This window comes from Capra hircus, chromosome 16 (genome assembly GCF_001704415.2).
Source record: "Capra hircus breed San Clemente chromosome 16, ASM170441v1, whole genome shotgun sequence".
Lineage (NCBI taxonomy): Eukaryota > Metazoa > Chordata > Mammalia > Artiodactyla > Bovidae > Capra > Capra hircus.
In genome coordinates, this window is record NC_030823.1 from 2812991 (window position 1) to 2835024 (window position 22034).

General features: G+C 59.6%; 1 protein-coding gene across 6 annotated transcripts; it reads right to left on the bottom strand.

Moving 5' to 3' along the window:
- Positions 503–19231, bottom strand: SLC45A3 (solute carrier family 45 member 3). 6 transcript variants are annotated; one of them, XM_018060056.1, is made up of 6 exons: positions 19138–19231; positions 17583–17657; positions 6544–6940; positions 4894–5676; positions 4031–4296; positions 503–2225 (listed from the first exon to the last, which is right to left on the bottom strand). In XM_018060056.1, exons 3-6 carry the CDS (start codon positions 6713–6715, stop codon positions 1794–1796), a joined length of 1653 nt encoding a protein of 550 aa, XP_017915545.1. In that variant the 5' UTR covers positions 6716–6940; positions 17583–17657; positions 19138–19231; the 3' UTR covers positions 503–1793. The 6 variants fall into 6 exon arrangements, with proteins under 6 accessions (XP_017915545.1, XP_017915546.1, XP_017915547.1 ...); XM_018060057.1 differs by lacking the exon at positions 19138–19231 and adding an exon at positions 18675–18832; XM_018060058.1 differs by lacking the exon at positions 17583–17657.

Below are 22034 nucleotides of genomic sequence, written 5' to 3' on the forward strand. Positions count from 1 at the left end.
CGTGAAACATTTTTTTCCCCTAGTTTGGTCCACAGAAAAGGCCTAATACCAATGATCAAGCTAATAATAAGTACTCCCAATGCCAACATTATGGTCACTGTGGAAAACAACCTTTTCCCACAAAAGTCAATCCCCTTAGAGAAAATAGCTCATTTCAGATCTACGGCAAGAAACACACAAGGTGAGCCGGGACATCTGGTAATGCCAGAAAGCAAAGACGCTTTCAAAGACCATTAAGTTTGCTAGGGGCATCCTCTTGTTGAGGCTCTTCTTGGCCACACTGTGAGCCCCGTGATAAGGAAAATGCGCCCCTTCCCTGTGCCTTACCCCCCTTCGCCCCCAGAGCGTCTCCCCAGTCCCCGGGTAGGACAACGCAACAGGCAAAAGACAGATGAGTGCTGGTCTGTGGCTCCCCCTGCTGGCGGTGCTGGGACCTGCCGCTGCCCAGACCCGGTCTTGACAAGGGCTGGTCTTTCCCCCTCAGAAAAGACACAAAGACCAGTGAAACATAGAAGAAGGCTTTAATTTCATCACCATAAACATTATACTCTGATTGCTCACATACAGCATAAAATATTTACTCCGCTAAATAAATAAGACGTGACATTATTACAAACGGCACTTAAACCCCCCAGAGAGATAAGACCTCCTTAGCCCAGGCAGGGGGTGCTCCTGAGTTTCTGCACTAGAGTTCTTAAGCACAGATATGCCCTGGGGGCTGAGATGGATAGAGGCTCAAAGAGCCACACTCTGTGCTTCTGGTCCCACAACAGCCCCAAAGAGGGGACTGTGGAGCGGGCGAGGAAAGGTGGGCTTGGAGGCCCAGTCCTAGAGGGGGGGGTGGGGAGTTTGGGGGCTGGCAGGGTCACGAGGTGGGGGGTTCTAGGGAGGCTGCTGAGACCTGGAGCCCCACCCTTCACATTCCCTATCCCTCCCCACCTCAGGTACCAGGAGCTGGGGTATCAGTTGGGATGAGTGGAGTTTGCAAGCTCAAGGTTAGGCAGTTTAGAGGCCAGACCAATCCCTCCAGGAGAAGGAGATTCTGGCAACCCTCAGCCCAATAACCAACCATCTCAGGGGACCTAGTCGCCGAGGATCTTATCCTACCCAACTCCTAGACACCTTGATTCCCCTTCTACTTAAATAAATAAGTTAAATATTTAAAGACCAGGGTCCCTGTGATGGCACCACAGGGGCCAACAAGCAAAGTCCTAATAAAGTGTAGGGGAGGGGGAATAGCAGAAAGGGGGTGCTGGAGGGCGGGGCAGCTTGCCTTCACCACTCAGGATCGTGCTCCCCCCAAGTCCTTTCCGTACTTGCAAATCCTGCAGAGTCTCACCGTAGAAAACTCCCATGCAGGAGCGGCAATGGGAGAACCTGCAGGATAAAGGCCCTTGGTGCTAGAACAGGCGGCTGCATTTACTCAAATTTGGGATTTACCCCGATCCCTTCACTGGGTGTGTCCTGACCAGGACCCCAGATGTCCACCCTGAGCCTGGGCGATCCCCAGGCAGAGTCCCGCATTCCAGTGCATGGACCTACTTAAATGCCCTGCCCTTCTCCCCTTGGAGAAGTCCAGACAAGCCTTCTGAAGAGCAACCAAGCCAGCCGGCCCGCCTGGCATAGGGCTGAGAGGGAAGAAGCACGTCGCTGCCACCGGGAGGCAGCGGAGAGCCACACCAACCACTTTGGCAGCAGCAGAAAGGGCAAGACCAGCCCCGGCCCCAGGAGGCTGAGCAGGGAGAGCCGGACCGGGGAGGCAGGCCCTCCGCCCTCCATGCCTGGCGAGCACCCTACACAGAGTATTTGGCCAAGTCACTCTTGTCAAATACTACCTGTGTGACAAAGTAAATGGCAACCAGACCCAGGCCTGCCGCCGAGACCATGTAGGCAGTGACGGACTGGCTGAGCTGAACGATGAAGCCCATAAACAGAGACGGAGCCACCTGAGACAGCAGGAAGGCGCTGTCCAGAATGGCCAGGTCTAGGCAGATGCCACGGCCCGGGACCGCCCTGGCCTCGGGCGGCTCAGCCACCGCGGTGCGCACGGAGCCGTCACAGGGAGAGGCCCCGCAGAGAGCGGGCGGGGCTGCCAGCAGGCCACCAGGCCCCCCGTGTCCGTGGGGGGAGGGGGATGCGGCCTTGGGGCTCGGCAAGAAGCTGGTCATCACGACGTCCTCGCTGGCACCGCCTCCGTCGTCTCCTCGGTACTTGGGCAGGAAAACCTGGGGGAGGAGAGGGGGACACACCAGGACAGGTCAGCACCCAGACACGGGGTCCCCCAGCCGTGAGAACCAGCCCTGGCCTTCATCTCAGGGCCGAGAGGAAGCCAGCAAAGGGTCTCAATGAAAATCGGGAGCAGGGCAGAGAACTGGGCAGACCCCTGCGTGGTCTGCGTCTCCGGAGAGGAGTCTCCTCGGGAATGGGGGTGGGGGGCCCAGAAGAGGACCCCTGAAACCACATGTCGAGGTCTCCTCCAGCTTCTCCTCAAATCAGTGTGACAGATGCAGTCGGCACTGCCAGTTAGGAGGAGGACAGAGCCCCAGGGTAAAAAGGAAAGACAGAAGAAGACCGGAGGGCAGAGAGACACGGCGGAGCGGAGGAACACAGGTGAGGGCCCCGCCGCGCCGGGCCGCCCGCTCTTCCTGGCCTCCTCCTCCAGGTCCCTGCCACCTGCCACTGGAAACCCTCGACTCCCGTCCCAGCTGCGCTCCTGTGGGAGCCGTCCTGTCTGTCCTACCATCTGCCAGGGACAAGCACGCCCTGACCCTGCCCTGCCTGGGGCGCCCCAGAGCCTCCCATCTAAGGATAAGTCCCGTCTGACCGCCGTTCCGGGGCCCACGCGTGCCTGGAACACCGCGTTCTCAGGGTCGGCTGCATCAGAGCCGGGAGCCCGCCAGCGGAGCTCGAGCCAAGGCTCGTGTGCTGCCAGGAAGCGGAGGAGGCGGGCAGGCCGCACGGGGGCCAACTGTGCCTGGGACTCTGCCCCGGCCGGCCGCCCTGCCCTGGGGACAGACATGCTTCCCAGTCGAGGGGAAGACCAACCCCAGCACATTCTCTGGCCATGCCCAAGGCTGGCCCCTGGACGCCAGCCTGAGCCCCCAGTCAGCGCAGGAGAGACTGGAGGCTGATAAAGGTCATCAGGGCGCCCACAGGGGCTGCGGGGGTCAGGTTCCCCCACCCCACGCCCACCCCTGCAGCTGCCCGATTGGGTTAACACGCCCCCCAGCCAGGTGTCTCCTCACCCGTGTCCTGCCAGGGGCAAAGCATGTCTCCCCTGCAGTCTGGAAGCCCCATGAAGGCAGGCTGAGCCTCGTTTTCCTTGGGACACCCCTGGACAGAACTCTGGAACCGGGCTGCAGCTCAGTGAGGCTAGCGGAGGCCACAGAGGTGACCACACAGCCGGGCTCAGAAGGTTCCCACAGGAGGAGGCCCCTGGAGGGGCTGCTTAGAGCGGGGCTAAGCAGGGAGGAGCCCCACGACTTACACAGTGCCCAGGCAAGCAGGGGCAGGGGCTCCAAGATCCGCAGCGGGGGCGGGGGAAGGGGGCAAAGGAGGGAGGCAGGAAAAGGAAGATAAACTGAAAGAGGGGAGGGCGGAGTCGGGAGCCTTCCCCCGTCTGAGACCAGAGCAAGGTCAGTAACCACGTCCCTCCCTGGACAAGGCCCACGCCAGGCCTTTCCCACTCACAAGCTGCGGAAGCTAGGTGCCCCAGAGGTCATCTGATCTAGCCCCTGCTTCTGCACAGAACACCGCAACCCAGACTGAGGACTTCGCTAGCCTGCCTCTTCAGGATTTCCAGAGTCTTCCACATTTCCTGCAATCATCCTCTTTAAGGGCTTTATAATCCTGACATCAGGAAGTCGTTCCCAGAATCTAATCTACACCCTCCTTCTGCAGCCCAGGTCTCTGGCCCTGGGACCACAACAGGCTTCCTCTCCCGTCAAAGAACTCCTCCTCCAGCTTCTCTGGCCAGACCCTGGCTCTGGACTGCTCCGCCAGCCCTCCCTGCCCTAGCTCTGCTGAGTACCTGCTTCTCGCGGTGGTAGAGGGAGGCGAGCGTGTAGGGCAGGATCTGCAGGGCAGAGAAGGTGACGCCGGTGAGGGCAGCTGAGGCGGTCACCACCGCCACGCTGCGGGACAGGCACGTGGCACCAGCCGCCACGGGGAAGGCCACCACGCTGGCCAAGTAGACTGCCCGGGTGCCAAACCGCTGTACCAGCCGGTCCATGACCAGGGAGAAGAGCAGGGAGATGGCACACTGCAGGAACAGCCCCAGGCTGCCCATCCGGATCCCTGGGGGTGGAGGGGGAGAGGGCCCATGAGAACCAGGAGCACCGGTCCCTGCTGCCCAAGATCCATCATTGCCAGACCTGCGCCCAGTAACCCACACCCACCCCAAGCAGCAGGAGCCTAGGTTAGGGAAAGTGATCATAGCCACTGGCCAACGGCCGAGGAAGCCGTTCTGAGGGCTCAGAGCGCTCAGCTTCCAGGAGGGGGCCAAGACAGCCCCGCTGGAGGCTCCAAAGGAAGAGTTTGGGACGCCTGAGCTGGAAGGGGCTGGCCACGGCAGGGCAGCGGCGGAGCAGAGAGCACACAGAACGTGGGGCCAGGCAGACCTTGGCCCGGCCTCCAGACCTGAAATAAGCTCAGCTTCTCCTTCCGCCAGGTTGGGGCAATGACTGATCAAAATTTTACAAACAGCCTGAGGCTCAGCTGAGGTTGCAGCCAACCTGGCGCTCTTCTCCCTGACCAACTGCACAGGCAGCCTACACGCTGGCCCGTTTTCCAGGTGGGGAAATCGGGGCCCATATGCCCAGGCCGTGGGCGTCTCCCCCCCCGACTCCATCGGAGCAGCTCCCACAGCAGCCCCCAGGACAGCCAAGGCCTTACCTTCGTCATAGTGTCTGCGGGCCTCCGTGCCTGGCTCAGCCCCGGGCACGCCCTGGTACAGCCCCTCACCCACGAAGTCTGTGTAAAATAACGTGAACGTCATGAACGCCATCCAGCTGCACAGCTCTGCCACGAAGAGCCGGCGCAGGGCGCGGGGCATGCGGCAACAGAGCCGGCGCAGCCGAGGACAGAGGGCGCCCAGGCTCCGCAGGGCCAGGCGGGCGCGGCCTGGGCAGCAGGGCGGCACCGAGGGGGCGGAGAGCCCTTCCGCAGGCTCAGCCGGGCCCAGGGCCGCCTCCTCGGCCACAAACGCCGTGGCCGCCACGCAGGTGAGGAAGATGAGAGCGAGCAGCCCAAAGAGGCACTCCTCCTGGGTGCCCAGGTAGGGCGCCAGGGCGCTGGCGTCCCAGTCGATGGCGGGCAGGAGGTAGCCCAGGCAGCCCCCGAGGCCGATCATGAAGGCGTAGACGGAGAAGGCCTGGCGACAGTGGTCCGGGTCCCGGAAGAGGTCGGAGAGCAGGGCCTCGAGGGGCGTGAAGCACAGCTGGCCGCAGAAGGCCAGCAGCCCCACGCCCAGGATCAGCAGCGCCAGCTCCAGAGGCCTGGTGTCCGGGCACAGCAGCCCCGCCAGCCGGCTGGCCCTCGGGATGAGGAAGAGGCTCAGCAGAACGCCCAGGGACAGGGCCCAGATGAAGGGCCTCCGGCGGCCATAGCGCCCGCGCCAGTGGTCACTGGCTGAGCCAAGCAGCGGGACCGAGACCAAACCCAGCACCGGACCGATGCCTGCAAGAAGCAAGAGGAGTGTGAGCAAAAGGCCAGGGCTTGGAAGGGGCGGGGGACGGGGACCGACCTCCTCGAGAAGGAGGGATGTGGTGACACCGCACGCAGGGCCCGCTCCACACTGGTGCTGTGCTGACCACTTCACTGGACTCTGACACACTCCTCACAACTGGGATCACTAACACCCCATGCTATGACGAGGAAACTGAGGCATGAAGCAGCCGGTCAGTGATAAGTTGCACAGGCACGGAGCCAGGGAGGGCGGGAGGCAGGGTTTCAACAGGCAGGCTGACCCCGACCCTGCCATCCCAACAGACCCCTCTTCCTGGGAGTGAAGGAAGTGACCGTTTGCTTGGTCACCACCAAACGATGGTGCCCATTTGCCTTCTGTGGCTTTTGCAGAATTCGTCTCCAGTCAGGAGCCCAGCCCCTGCCCTGAGGGCCAGAAAGAGCCCTTGCTTGTTGTGGGGGGGAACCCCAACCCAATTTATCCGTAGCTAAGTTAGCAGTACAGCCGGGCTAAGTCTCCTAACCTCTCATTAGCCTCCACTGTCTTCTCTGTGAAATGGGTAACCTCAAAGCGTTACTGCAGGAGTTGGATGAGGCCACAGGTTTGAATTGCAAAGGGCAGTTTCTCCGCGTCTCAGGGGGCCATATGTGTGTAGGGGCCTGGGACACAGAGGTAACCAGGGAACAGCCCTGTCCTCCTCTTTCTCTCGGAGCCCCTTGGTGCGGGATCAGCCCTCTGCTCAGCAGCGCTGACCCCCTGGCTCAGGGGCAGCAGGCACCTTCTGGGTAGAGACACTGGTGTCTTCCTTCCCCGGGAGGCCTGTCTCTGGAGCAGGAGGGGCTGAGGACGCGGTGACTCACCCAGCACCATGGTCATGAACTTCTCCTCCACCCCCACTTCCAGCAGCAGGGGTGGCACGTAGGTGATCCCCGCTGCCAGGCACACCTCCAGGCCGAAGGTCAGCAGGTTGACCAGCAGGAGCTGGGCCTTCCGATGCCGCAGCAAGCGGCTTGCCCACAGCCTCTGGACCATGCTGGACCGGGCAGGTGGGGCTCCGGCCCGCTCACACGCTCCAGAACGGCTCCGTCTCCGCCTTGCTGGGGACGCCAAGGCCTCTCCTCCTGGCTGCCACCGACTGCCGAGGACTCAGCCAGAAGCCCACTCCTGCGGGCCCTCTGTGCAGGTCTGGTTTCTCAGCCATGCTAGCCGCCTGTCATTGCGGGGGCCTCGGCAGGGGCAGATGCCAACACTCAGATCCTAAAAGGGCAGGGACAGCCACACACAGAGCATTAAGTTCCGGGAACCCAAGCTCTAGGATTCGCTCTGAATCTGGCTCACTCCCGGGCTGATGGCGTGGCCCTGCCACCCGGCAGCCACCCCCTACCGTGCAGGCAGGAAGTGCATGTTCATATTAGCCTAAGGTTGACCTAATTAATAAGGTAAATATGATTTTTAAACCTCAGTACGCTCCAGGGACTACTAGATGTTAGTAATTCTGTTTTGAAATATCTTTGCAACTTCCCTTGTTTCCTAGTATAGAAGGGAGGGGGGGAAAAATAGTGAAACCAGCTGGATTCCCAGTTCCCCAGGCACTGTCATCAAGGTGCCCCTGGAGACCCTCTGCGAGGCCCGGTTTGTTTTTCTCTCTCCACTTCCCAAAGCAGGGCTGTTCAATTCCCCTTTGTTAAGAGTCACACTTCCTATTTCACATTGCCTGGCCACAAGCCAAGCTGCACCAAACTACCACCCCAAGGAGGAGGACAAGGGGAAGAGAAAAGGCTGTGGTTTCTCCGGTGGGGTGTGAGCCTGTCATTGAAACCATTTGAAAAGCACTGGAAGAACCTCGGCCTGAAAACCCCTCTTCAGTTTCTCTCCATGCTCGGTGGCCACGGGGAAGAAGCACTCCCATGTGAGCTGCCCAACTATCAGGGGACAGGGGGGCTGCTCCCAGGTCCCAGCCTCACCACCTGGCAGCCACTGTGATGACGCCAGTGACCCCAGGGCGGCTCCCCTCTTGGCCCAGAAATCCCCGCAGCCCTTCCCACTGGGCCTTCTGCTCAGAGATCCCAGCAGGGAAGCACCCAGGCTGGTCCCCAAGCCCTCCGGCAGTGGGCCTCTAGGTCTTGCTTCCTGACCATGGCACCCCCTGCAGTCCATTCTGTTTACAAGCGACCACAGACGAGGGAAAACCAAGTCAGCTGCACAGAGAAGGCAGAGAGGGGAGCCCTGGTCCCCTAACCTGTCATCATCCCGTGGTGGATAGATGGGGGGACAGAGAGCCTCAGGCCACTCGTGGCTGGAGCCTGGAGTGCCTTCTCCAGTCTCACTGACTCAGCGCCACAAACGCTGCTGAAAAGCACTACTGCAGTGCACGGTTCCCGGCCGAGAGCCTGGCTCCAGCCCCCGTCCCCACCCGAGAGCATTCCCGGAGCACCCTCAGCCCTCATCCGTGCCCTCTTCCGATCTCAGCGTCTCATAGCTTGGTGCTTCTGCTTCCTTATCTAACATCACGAAGCCCCACAGGGCTGTGCGTTACAAAGCATGCTGCAGGTGCTGTCTGCGCTGCACCACAAAGAAATCAGACGCAGTCAATCCTGGCTAAGAAGTGTCCATCCCGGAACTGCCTGCTGGGCTTGTGCAACTTGTAGCCCAGGAAGAAAGGGACTTCACACAAGGCTGGACAACCAGCAGCCTCCTCCTCCAAGAGCCACTCAGACCCAGATCATCCACTTTGGAAAGAGACACGGACTGCTACGGGGGTGGCATGGGAGAAATGTAAAACATTGACCCACGTGGTCGCAAAAGTGGGTTGGGGGACCAGACAACACCCTTAGCTGGGGGTTGTGGGTTCCGCTCCAGTTCTCCCTAGTCCCTGCACTACCACGGCAACCCCAGGAGGAAAGCAAGGAGCCATGGAGACCAGGGGGCAGTGCCGTCTGACCTGGAGGGAAGGGTTATGGGTCTAAAGGCTTCCAGCCCCTTCCATTCCCCACCCTGGAGACTCCCCTGCCCTGGGCTTTAAGGGACCAGGTCCTCCCTGAGCAAACAGACTTTATCAGACCCAGCCTCACCCACATCCGGCACCCATTCCCAAACCCTGGTTTGCCCCAGTTGTTTAGAATAAATTGCAGCTCTCTAGCAACCATCAGGCACCACCCCTGCCTCCCTCCCTCCTTTGGTCCAGCTTCTCACAGCCAGGACTGAGGAGGACTAAATCCTTCCCATGCCCGGCTCCTCTCTCCACCCTCCAGAGGTGCTGTGCCCAGGACCAGGGCCTGGGCCAGCTGAGGGATTCCCGGGGAGGAGGTGGGTGGGCCCAGCCCTGCCGCTCCTGTGCTCAGAGTGCTGAGCCTGGCCTCCCTCTCCCGGGCACTCCTGCCACCCCAGACTCTACCCAGCCCGGAACTGCCCGAGAGACGCCCAAGCCCGAGAACACCCTCCCTTCCAAAGCCCTCCTTTCTTTTCCTTACCGTTCCCCAGTGCCCCAGCCTCCCATTTCACCCCCACCCCAGCCTTCAGGAGGAGGAAGCTAGAGGACTCCCACAGCACCAACTCTAGTTACCGGTGGTCCTCCCGGGGCCTTCTAGACACAGAGAAGCCTAGGGCCCAGGCTGGGACAGGCAGGGGACCAGGAAGCGGTCTGTCACCCTCTTCCTGCCTCCTGCTCCCATCTGCATCCCAGGGAACACCTCTCCCTAAAGCTTGAAAGTGATGACGCCCGCTGAGTCCCTCTGCTCTCAGAGCCCCCTGTGTCCTCAGGGACACAGGCAGGGCAGCAGGGTCCACTCCACGCCTCCACCCTCCAGCCTCAGAGACGCTTCTGACTCAGGTCCTCCTCCCCAGGGCTCCTGGAGCCCTCGGCACACGGAGGCCCAGCCAGAGGGGCTCACCTGGTGGGGAGGGGGCGGGAAGACGAGGGAAAGGGGGCTGACCCTGTGGACAGGAAAGGAAGACTGATAGGAGGACAAGTCCCTCTCAAGGTCCAACTATTTCCCCTCCTCTTTGCAGATCCTGGATGACGGGACAGCAAGGAAGCTGAAGGAACCCCAAGACTTCTGGAAAGCTTTAGGGAGCTCTGCCCCAGCCATCTTCCCTCCCATCTGGGGGAGCAGAGCTCAAGCCCTTTAGACGGAGGGTGAATCTGCATTTTACCTGCCCAGCTCCAGATACCCAAAAACTCCGGGTGCAACACGCTCAGAGCGGGCTATAGGCGCCAGTGCAGCTTTCCGGCACCCACTCTAGCAGAGAAGGAGCCTGGGAAACATTTATCTAAAGAATAACTCTGACAGCAGCCCAGGGTGGGAGTTGGAAGGGACAGGCAGGACCTAAGTGCTGCCCCCACGCCCAGACACCCCAAGGAGACTCCAGCCCGACCCCCAGAGGGCGGCTCCTAAGGGCTCAGCCAGGGGTGCTGAGCGGATGGCAGAAGCTCCCGGCTGGAGGGCCCATCTGTCTCCCTCGCCCCTCTCAGGTGAGGCCTCAGCAGGGAGTATAGGAAGTGCAACTGAGCAACAGGAGCCAAACTTGGCCTGAACTGTCTCTCCAAAGCTCAGAGGGCTGGAGGAGGCCAGGGAAAGGCCCCTCCAGGAAGGGAGTGTCCAGGGACGCATAAAGAGGCCTTTAAGGCCGTTCAAAGGGGCTCCTGCCACCCCTCTGGCGAAGTGGGGCTGGGGTAGCAGGCGGCCCCTCCGGGCGACAGAGGCCGAGGGAGCGGGGCAGCTGCCACTCGGGTGGCAGCTCTGTGGCCTCTTTATGCGGGCTGGCGCCCCTACACCCGCCCAGGCATCAAAGGGCCCCAGCCCAGGCCTGACCCCGGAGCCCCGCGCCGCGCGGTCTGTGTGAGCCTTCTCACGAGGCCAGGGAGCCCCTCCCCACAGAGAAGGAAACGGGGAGGAGGCAGGGTTAGGGTTAGACTCAGCGGCAGAAAAGGGTGGGGTCACCAACCACCCGCCAGGCTCCCTAACACCCCCCCAGACCAGGCCGGGGCTGCAGGTGCAGAGGATCCCACAGGTAGAGGCCCCGAGACCACACAGGACAGGGTACCCCGGCTTCCTCCACACCAGACTGGACCCCAGGGCCGCACCCCACGTTGCCCTCTCAGATCCTCTAGGGGCAGGGAATAGCTCTGGAAGCTCACCAAAACTTCTCGGGGTGGGGGGAGGGTCATCCAGCCCCTTGCCTCAGTCCCAAGGGGCCAGTGCCCTTGGTCCCACCTCGTAACACCTAGCCCCCTGCACCCCCAAAATGAGCTCTCCACAGGAGCCTTAGGACACCCCAGAAAGCCCGTGCTGGCCAGACAGGAGATGGGAGATGAACACGCTTGAGAGGTGGTGAACTCTGCACCATGACACATCTCTCTGCCTGGGCCGCTGGGCTGTGGGAATTCCTCCTGTCTGGGCAGCGAGGGAGAAGGGGACGCGGGCCGAGGCTCCACGCAGCTTCCACGTCTTCCAGCACACGCTCAGCCTGCATTCTCCAGGCTCAAGTGTGCTTCCAAAGAAGCAAGGGTCTGCTCCCCAACCCCCACCCGACCACCGGCAAGAGCGATCTGCATAAGAAGCCAAGGCCCACGACCCCCAGGCTCCCCAGGACGTGCGGGAGCTCTACTCGGAACACAGCCGCAGAGCGGGAGGCCCGGGGCTGCAGCCGCGGCAGAGAGAAGGCCCTCCCCCACCGCCTGCAGCCCAGCTCCGGCCGCCCCCGGGCCCAGGGCCGGGGATTTAGCGTCCGCCCTGCTGCGCCGCCTTTTCTTCACTCGGACGGGAAGCCTTCTGCTTAGCAGCTTGTCAGAGCGAGCGCGGGGCTGCGAGCCGGGACACAAAGGGGGATTAGGGAGAGACCTCTCGGCCACAGAGTAATCCGTCAAACTCCCCCTCGGCTGCCGCCCCGGCCCCTGCCCGCTCGGGCCCCTTCCAGCTGCTGCGGCCCCCGCCCCGCCCAGCCCCTGAGCCCCGCCACGCTGGGCGGCAGAGACCCCCAGTCCCCGGGCTGGGGTGGGGGGTGGGGGCGGCCGCAGACACTGGGAAAAGGGCAGCGGCTCCCTCCCCCCGCTCCCTCCCGACGTGTGAAAACCCAACAGGTGGCAGCGCCACAGAGGGAAGCCGCTTTTGTTGCCTGTCTGAGAGCCCCAGACCCGGCTCTGAGACACACAAGCAACGGGGAGGCCGGGGGAGGGGAGGGGAAGGGACCCGGGGCCCAGAGCCCACCCACCTCCACCGGCCAATGCAGCCACGGGGCGGCGGCGGCCGGTCGGCCGACCCTCACCTGGGCCCGCCTAGGCCTAGCACACCTCCCAGAGTCACCTGGCAACCCCATGGGGCGGTCAAAACGGACACACACCTAACACCAGGCCTCGGGCCTCCAGATCAGACGCCCCTCCTGCAAACAGCACCGACCCAAGGTCCCTCCGGACCACCTTGACCCAGCGCCCTCCTCATGGAGACAGTCAGTCAACTGGCAGCTCTCTGAACCCAGACATTCCCAAACTCAGTGGGTTCTCCAGGGTGGCCAAGGTTTGACAATCAGCCAGACCTGCGTTTGCCTGGCAACTCCGCATCTCACTGTAACTATGGGACCTTGTTCACTGCCCTCCCTAAGCCCCCGTTTCCTCACCTACAATGACCAACAGCAGCTAACACTGAGGTCTACTACATGCCAGGGGCCCTTCCAAGCGTTTGAGTCTTCCAACTGGCTTGATGAGACGGTTACAGTGAGTTGCACCCATTTGACAGGTGAGGAAACTTAGATGAATACCACCACCACCGAAGCCTTGTGTGTGAGAGCAAGGACCTGCAAGTCCCTGCAGCACTGGGCCTCCTCGTGGAGAAACGTGGGAGGGGGTCTCTCCTTCCCAACCGGAGCAGCAGAGGTCGCAAGGGGACCAACTCTGCGTCTCCTCTCGGCTTCCACCCCCCTCACCCACGTGGCTCCTGCAGGGGCCCCCAAAGGCTAGAAGAATGCCAGGAATGTAAACGCCTCCCCAGGTGCTGGCCCCAGCAGGTGAGGAGAGGTCACTGGGCAGACACGCCTGGTGCTGGAGGCTGTGAAGGGAAATGGAGGCTGGGGTAAACATTTCCAGGTAGGGGACAGTGTGGTTCCCAGCCGCGGAAAATAATCAGCCGACACTTGCTAACTGTCCAGGAGGTTGTCTGCATGTACCTGGTGTATCTTCTCCAGTTCATACCATTTGCACAATCCCACAAAGTATTTAACATTCTATTTCACAAGGATGAAAGGGGAGTTTCAGAGAAATACACGCCCAGGCTGCACAGGTAAAAACGGCTGAATGCAAAGTTCAAACCGTTCCTGAATTCTAGAAAGTGCTCTGAACTAGGAGCCTGGACAGTGTAGTTCAGTTTCAGCAACTTTTACAGCTGTGTATCCTGAAATACCTCTCTGGGACTGTTTCCACACCGTAAAATGAGTGCTAGTCTAGATGCTGTCTGAAGTTCTTTACCACTGTACAGCTATATGATCTCACACCTGCCCCCTGGCCCCAGGTGGGGTGCTCACCATGGACAGGCGCCCACCGACAATGCCGCATGGCACTGGCGGGGGAGTCCTAGCCCTCCACCAACGAGAGCCAAGGGCAACCGGGTGGAAAAGGGTTCCCCAGCTACACTTAGCCCATCCTTTACCTGCCTACATATCGCTCAAGTACATAGAGTGCCAAGGGTCAGCGGTCACCTGAAACTGATCCGAGTAACCAACCCATCTGGGGGCAGAACTGACCTCTCCCCTACTCCCTCCCAGAGCTGGACTCTGTTCCTGGCAGAGTAGCTAAATTCTTTCTCTACTTGGGCCACAATGAACACTTCCCTACAAGGCGGGGGTAGTGGTACACAAAGAACCCCTTGGCCCGGGGTCGGGTTGGGGAGAAGAGCACAGGAGAAGGGGGAGTGGGCATTCAGGCCGCTGGGGAGTCCCCTCCCCCTGCTCCCTACAGCCCTGCAAAGTGAAACCTGACCAGCCTCTCTCCCAGCAAACTTGCACTTTGCCAGCCAGCCAGACCAGGCGGCTCTCCCCAGCCATACACATCCTTGTCCCCCTACCCCCACCCTGAGCTTGACCTCCCTGAGGAGGTAACAGATATAGGAAAGAGACCAGGGCACGGAGATCTGGGCAGACCTACTAAGGAGCAGAGAGCCCTGGGCCTGGGAGTTAGACCACAGTGCTGGTCCCACCCCTGGATCTCAAATTCAATGGTCTCTGAGGCCCTTTCAGCCCTGATGCTGAAGCTGAAACTCCAATACTTTGGCCTCCTGATGCAAAGAGCTGACTCATTTGTAGAGACCCTGATGCTGGGAAAGACTGAGGGCAGGAGGAGAAGGGGACGACAGAGGATGAGATGGTTGGATGGCATCACCGACTCAATGGAAATGAGTTTGGGTAAACTCCAGGAGTTGGTGATGGACAGGGAGGCCTGGCGTGCTGCGGTCCATGGGGTTGCAAAGAGTCGGACACGACTGAGCGACTGAACTGAAGGGAACTGATCCTAGGGTCTGTGACCAGCCCCATTTACCAGAGGGGGCTCTGGGCTGGACTCAGTCCTAGGGATATGTTCTTCAAAACAGTCCCCTTAGCGGTGAGCAGGGTGTGAGCGGCTCCAAGAAAGAGGCGTTTTTTCTGTTGCTGCTAAAGAGCCCGAGTTTGCCCACCTTTGAAGAGAGTGTGCCTCATGGATTACAACCTCACCTCCCCCAGAGAAATGTCAGTGAGACTAAAACCTGCCCACCCACCACCACTGAGCCCCTCTGTGTGCAAGCCCCGCTGTGAAGGGGCTGGGGATTGGGAAACAACCCATGCCACCCTTCAGAAGGGGCAAGATGCAGGCAAAGCACCATGAGGTGGTGCAGACGTGCACCCTCCGTGCTCTCCAGGGTTCCTGGAAGAGGCTGAGCCGTGAAAGTCAGCAGGCGGGAACCATGCACAAAAGGCAATATCCACAGAACACTGCCGCGGGAGCCTGGGATTGCTGTATGCGCCCGCCTCTCCTTTTAGCCCCTTCCCAGTCAGGTGTGGTGGGAAGAACACCAGACTCCAAATCATGGGACATGGGATATTCACAAGCACTGGGCCTGTTTTTATTTACAAAGCAGCCATTATGTTCAATGGCCCTGGCCCTCCCCTCCCTTTCACCTAAATCTTATCCAGCAGAAGTCCCCATGTCCCCCAGGGCTACCTGAACCTCGAGCTGCCAAGGACCCCTTTCTCCCAAACCCTGATGACACTCACTGGACACTGAGTGATGGGTATGGTCCTCCTGGTCTCTGGCTTGTAGTCCTTCCCTGTCTCCCACTCCACCAGCCCTTCAGCTCCTAGAAACCAAGGAGCATCGTCCCTGCTCCGGCCCTGCCAAGGGAGGTGCTCAACCAGCGGCCTTAAAGGTGAGGCTGATTCAGGATTCCTGTCTGATGGGATCCAACAAGCGTGTCCAGGTACACTGAAGGTGCTCGGCTCTAAGCCACAGGAGCCAGGAGCAGGAATCTAGATTGCCACACTCCCAGGGATGGGTCAGGCACTCCCAGCTTGAACAGAATTTGCTAACTCAAGTATCCTTGGGACGAGAGAGGCGGGGGCATAAGGGAAAGCACTGGGGAAGGGGGGCTGTCTCCGGCTGACTGCTGCTGGGGGCATCCTCTCTGCCTAGACATTCATCTGGCCTGAATCTGATGACTGAGGGGCCACAGGCTATGAGACCAGAGGCTGGTCTCCAAACTCCATTCCGGCTGGCTCATCCCAGCTTCTTAGAGAATGACCTCCAGAATCAACAAACAAGGCGAAAGAACAAACGCGCCAAGCACCTGGTCTGTGCAGCCTCCTTGCTAAACATGGTGATCTCATTTAATTCTTACCGTAACCTTGTAAGGTGGATACAATCATCTCCATTTATTACAGACACAGAAACCAAGGCCAACAGGTGAGGTAGGCTTGTCTCCAACATCGGAAGCAAGAAGGCCCACAAGTCGTTCAGGGTCTGTGGCAAAATGTGGACTTCTTCCCAGGAGGGAGGAAACACGACCATGTATCACAAAAACGGCTTACACAGGAAGTTCCGGTCAGCCATCAGGACCATCCCGTGATGGCTCTGTCACCAGCCCCTGCCCCCAGGCGGGGACACTTAATACACTGGACAAAGCTCCACGCTCCAGCTCTGCTGCTGGGAGTCAAGTGGCATCAGCGTTCAAGACACTGGGCCTGGTACCAACTGGTCCAGCCTCCACCCTTGCTATCCAGCAAACAGGGCCCCGGACTGTTAACACACAGAAAGCCAGGCTGGGTTTTTCTTCCTGACTCCAGAAAGCAAAGGGTTCCAAGGGCTGGGGCGGGAGGACAGAGCAGAACAGCAACTTCAGAACACTCCCTCCTCTCACACAGTTTCTCTAAAAACCAGAACAAAAAAAGTCTTCTCTGCATAGAAGGCATTTAACCTTTCAGGCACTGGACCTTCATCATTTCATGGCACTTTCTTCCAACTTGAGGAAACAGGCAGGGCAGGGGTTTCTGGACTGATCGAAAAACAAGCCATGCACAGTACTGACAGGGAAGAGACCAGGACGTTAAGTCCTGCTGAGTTCTTTGCACCGGGCAGGTTCAACTGCAAATGTGTCATTTACAGCTTACATACAGTTGTATACGGTATAATTCAGAAACTTCGGTTCCTGAGCATGAACCACAAGGACTGCCTCCATCGCTACCAACAATAGCAGCTGACTTGCAGCGCCGGTACTCAGAGCTTGAGATCATCAGCTTGTTTAATTCTCACAATAATGCGAGGCAGGTATTGCTATCCTCATCTTACAGAGGAGGAAGCTGAGGCACAGAAAGGTGAAGTAATTTGTGCAAAATTAATTTGTGGGACTTCCCTCGTGGTCCAGTGGCTAAGGCTCTGCACTCCCAGTGCAGGAGGCCCAGGTTCGGTCCCTGGTCAGGGAACTAGAGTCCACATGCCAGAGCTAAAGATCCTGCATGCCGCACCCAAGACCCGGTGCAGCTAAGTAAGTAAATAAAAGGTAACGGAATTCAAACCCAGGCTCTTAACTAGTCATACAGACTCCCCAGAGTCCAGAAGGCCTTGATCCCAACGAAACAAAGTCTACAGCAGAACCCAAGAACAGAGGCCCAGGGTGGGTGCTGTTGTCTGCTACGGCACATGTGTACATACAATGGATACAGTTAACACCAGTTAGCTGTAACTGGCACTTGTTACCTATCAGGCACACAGTCCAGTGCTCTGTATGCATGGTTTAATAAAGCTGGAGTGCTTCCTACATTTTAGATATGGGAGTTGGTGATGGACAGGGAGGCCTGGCATGCTGTGGTTCACGGGGTCGCAAAGAGTGGGACACGACTGAGCGACTGAACTGAACTGATGTGTACCTATATTTATATTTGCTCCATTATTATTTAATAAATAACAAAGCTACAGAGTAGGAATTTTCATTATTACTGTCATCCCCATTTTGTAGCCAGGGATACTGAGACTTAAAAGATGTTACCTAACTTGCCCTTCATCCTGTAGCCCGTGGAGCAGCCAGGATTTAAACACCTGACAGTCTGGCTTGTTATCTATGATACTGTGTTTCAGGCTCCAAGAGTCCTGAAGAAAGCTTAATCTGCCTTTCAGAGTCCTCAAGAGGAGTCGGCCTCTCTCCCTTTTCTCTCCAGAGCCCTGCCCAGGCTGAGAGAGGGGTATTCACGCCATCCCTCCAGCACCTGGCGCCCTGGCGGTATCTCAGTGGCCCCCGAGGGTCACTGGGCAGCTCCTCATCCTCCTGTAGGACACTGCAGAGCAGGAGGGGCACACTCCATGAGCAGACAGGGAAACTCCCACCCTCAACATTCCTGCACTAAATTGGGGCCTCAACGTCCACAGCTGTACTCACAGCTGTATTTTTACCTTCAGATTCATCCTGTGGACTCAAGTTCCATTTTTCTGAGCACTTTTAGAACAGAGTCCTGGTTTCGGACAAGCCTGGTGAGAGGAGATAAGGGAGGAATGGAAGGATGAGAACCGCATTTGTTGGCTGTGATCTCAAATAACTTTGCAATCTCACACTGGAAGAAGTTGCTCTATAGGAAAGGCTGGGGCAATCAGCAGCCTACACTTCCTGGCGCTGCCCTCCCCACCCCCATACTCCCGCCCGCGGCCGGGCCTCCGCGCAGGGGCGTCCAACACCAAGGCTGCCCCTCTCCGAAGTGCGCCCGGAAAGGCAGTCAGAAGCCCCCCAGGGCTTCACCAAGCCCCCGAACAACGCTTTCGGGAGCCCAGCAAGGGTCACTCTAGGCCCTGGTCCACGGACTGCGGCCAGCTGCAGACGGCAGCTTCGCCGGGATGGGGTCTGTGTTACAGCTGAAGAACAAGTCTGCACCAGGTACCCACCGGGCCAAACGCTTCCGTACCCTCGAGTCTGACCCCTGGGGAAAAAGATAGGGAGGTGTGGCCCTCGGGGCGGGGGAGGGCGGGAAGCGGAGCAGGTCAAGAGTGCCGGTCAGGAAGGCAGACACCGATTCAGGGGTCAAGGGCAAGGTCAACGCACAGTGATGCAGCGCCGGGGACCAGAGCGGACAGGGGCAGGGCTGGTCCTCACCCACGGACCCGGCAGTTCCCTGGGGCCTTCCCCGGGAGGCCTGGCCCGGAGCCCTGCGACGCTGTGGCGGGTGCCCGGGGACCACCTCAGCACACCTGTTGGCTGATCTCAGGATTTTCAGCACCTCTGAGCCCCGGAGGCGAAATAGGGACGCCCTTTCTTTTTCCTGCTCTTTTGACGGATAACCGAGGCTCAGGACGGCGCGCACGCTGCAGCCCTGCTCTCGGCCCGGAACCAAGCCCCGGGACTAACGTGCGAAAGGGCCCAGCCCCCTTTCCCTCCCTCATAACCCCCCACCGCCCCCAGGCAAGCCGCCCGCGCCCGAGGACCCCGCGGCGTTCCGGCCGTCGGCCCCTTCCTCGGCTCCCAGGTCCAGGGCTGCGCGCGCCCCGGTGACTCACCCTGCCCCTTTCCGGTGAAGCCGAGACAAGGGAAGAAAATAAACGCAACTTTCCAAAGAAAACTCTGACGCGGGAGAAGGCCACCGGAGCGAGCGGCCGCTGAGCCCGCAGTCGGCCAGACCCGGGGCTCCGGGGAGGGGCCTCTCTCCGCCCGCCCCGCCGCCCGGTCGGTCGGGGACGCGGGGGACCCGGCGCCTCCAGCCCGGCCCGCCTCCGCGAGAGAAAAAGCGCGGCTCCGCGGGGGCCCCCGCAGCCCGCCCGCGGCAGGGCGAGGGGCGCGCCCCGGGAGCCCGCAGCCCGGCACACCCCCCGGGACTCGCGGGGCCAGCGCGCGGGCGCGGGACGGCCACCGCGCCGCCCCCTCCCCGAGGGCGCAACACACGCGCCGCCGCGGAGCCCGGCCGCGCCGCGCCCCTCCCCGCGCCGGGACCCTTCCCGCGGAGCGCGGCGGGCGCGCCCCTACCTGGCCGAGGCGGGCGCCTGTCACCCGCGGCCGCCGCGCGCGGGCTCGTCCCCCCCGCAGCCCCCAGCGCGCCAGCCGGCGGCTTTTAAATCTCCAGGTTACTGGGCGGGGGGAGAGAGCATGCGCGCTGGGGCGGCCCGGAGGGGGCGGGGCGAGGCGGGCCGAAGGTGGGGGGCTGCGGGGAGGGGGCGGGGTGGGGCCGGTCCCCGGGGAGGAAAGCGGGAGGTCCCCGAGCTGTCTTTGTAGCCGCGACCGCGACGGGCAGCCCCCGCGTGGCTCCCAGACTATCATTACCTAGGGCAGTGCGCCGCCCCCTCGCCCTCGCCCTCGCCACCAAAACATTTAGGTAGTACCTGCCCGGCTTCTCGGGGCGCCTCCGCTCCCCGCGGCGGGTCTGCAGCCATTACCCGCGCGAGCTATGCCGGCCAGCCCCTGGTCCCCCGGGCCGAGCCGCACCCCACCCACCCAGGACCAGCCCTTGCAAGAGATGTCGCATTCTCCCCGAGTTACTCTTCCTACTGTTTGCTGTTCTCGGAAGCAGAAAGAGCTTCCTGATGGCTCACTCAGTCCCTCTTCCTGAAGTTAAAAAAGATTTCAGATTTTTTTCTTTCTGCTTAAGGGTGTGTATCGGGAAAGGGGCGAGGGGATAGGATACGTTGACAGTACAGTGTTCCCTTTATCAGCTGTTGAGCAAGGTCCCAGAAGATGCCTGTTTCCAGGATGCCTTTCACAAGACTGAACTGTGCAGGTGGGAGAGAACTGGGGGCCCAGGCTACTCTTGGGGTGGGGGGCCCGATTGTATCTTTCTTCCTCCGTGGAGTGGAGAGCACTCCAATTTATGTGTATTGTTGATTTGAATACTGTAAAATCAGGGGGAAGATGCTTTTGAAGGGGAGGACCTAGTTGACTGTAGCCATGGGCTCAGCACCAGGGAGGGCACAGGGCTCCAAGGCTGGCCCTAACATCAACCAGGCAGGATGTGGGAGCAAGTCCCTTCCATATTCTGAGGCTGGGTAAGAAGGAGTTGGCCAGAGGGTCTCTAAGGGAACTTCCGATTGAAGGCAGAGAAGAATGGGAAATCTCGAAGGGAGAGAGGAACAGTGGAGCCCTGCTGATGGTGATGAGGAGAGTGGGCACAGGAGAGGAGAGGGAGAAAAACGAGAACCTACTCTATTTTCTGGCGGAATAAGTTGCCTCTCTGGGTACACTTACTTACCCCTCCCCCAGCCTCCCAGCAGGTGACCCTCTGGGGCCGCAATCGCTTTCCAAAGCCTTTGGCACACCCATTTGTGGCCAGCAGAGAGGATTGGGTGGAGTCCTGGGTCCCTGAGCTGCTGTCCCTCTTGCCCCAGAAAAGAGGGCAGCAGTCAGGAGGAATTCCAGGTCAGTTGGAAAATTACTGAGCCAGGAGAGCGTGGATGGTGGTATTTTCCAGGCTTGGGGGAGGAGCACTGGGGGGGGGGGTGCAAGAGGAAGCAGGAGCCCACCCTCCCAGCTGACTAGGACAGCCTGCATGCTTCGTGCCCGTGACAGGAGGAAGGGGGAGGAGGGCTCAGGAGAGTGAGCTGACAGTGTCCTGTGAGATCCTGGCCCCCGCCAGGGGTCTGGCCACCTGGATGATTGCTGGCTCACCCGTCTGCACTGCCCGTGACCCTTCTTTACCAAGCCAGGTGGGAGGACTGTCTAGGCCCCACCCAGCGCAGGGGACTGGAGGACCCTCTGCTGGCAAGATGCTCCCTCCCCTTTGCTGCTGGTGTAGCCTCATATAATCATAGTTAACTTTTACTGACTGTGCCAGTCGCCCTTCTAAATGCATTTTATGCATAAACTCATCCATTCCTCGTGATGATGCAAGACATGGGTACCATTTTCAGATGAACTGAGGCAATCACCCAGTCCAATTACTACTGCTGATACTATACACACACACACTCACATACACAGTCTCTGAGCCCCAGAAACGAGGCAGAGGCAGTCCTGGCCAGTGACTTCCAAGCCTAAACAAAAGTCCTAACATCCACACCCTCCCCACGATGCTGGGTCGTTCTGGATTAGGAACAGTTTCTCTGGGTTTCAGAGCCCCACTAAGTCAGCTGTGGAAAAACCACCGTGTCCTTTCCCCTTCTTCTGCTCCCCCTCCCCCATACCACACACACACAACCTACTCCCTAGCCACTTCCCATTTATAGGAAATGGGGGATGACGTGAGGAGCAAGGCATTCCTTGGGGAACTGCTAATAGTCTGGCTGGATATTGGAGAAACCAAAGATGCTGGCAAAAATGCATTAGCAATTTCTGCTCCATCCCCCACCTACAACCCCTTCCCATTATCCTTGGGCTCAGAGGAAGTGTCTTCCTCTTTCTACAGAGATAAGATACCCAGCTGGGGCTGGTTAGCCTGAAAAACGAAGGCTGAGAAGCCATGATGAACCTAGAGTTCCCTTGATGTTTCCACCTGCTCTCCCATCTCCACCATCCAAAGGCTGTGGTCCTGGTGGAGAGGGCTTGTTACTTCTTCCCCTGTTTGCCTCGGAGTGACGGGTCAGCAGTCTCTTTAAGCATAACAGCCACCAATTGGCCCACATCTTCACTGTGGACCTTGAAGTGGGAGGGATGAAACCCAAGAACTCTGAACATAAGAATTTGATTTCTAGAATTTCTCTTGTGGCAAAATAACTAGAGATACGTATCTCAAGGAGATCCAACCAGTCCATTCTAAAGGAATTCAATCCAGAATATTCACTGGAAGGACTGATGCTGAAGCTGAAACTCCAATACTTTGGCCACCTGATGCAAAGAACTGACTCACTGGAAAAGACCCAGATGCTGGGAAAGATTGAAGGTGGGAGGAGAAGGGGACAACAGAGGATGAGATAGTTGGATGGCATCACCGACTC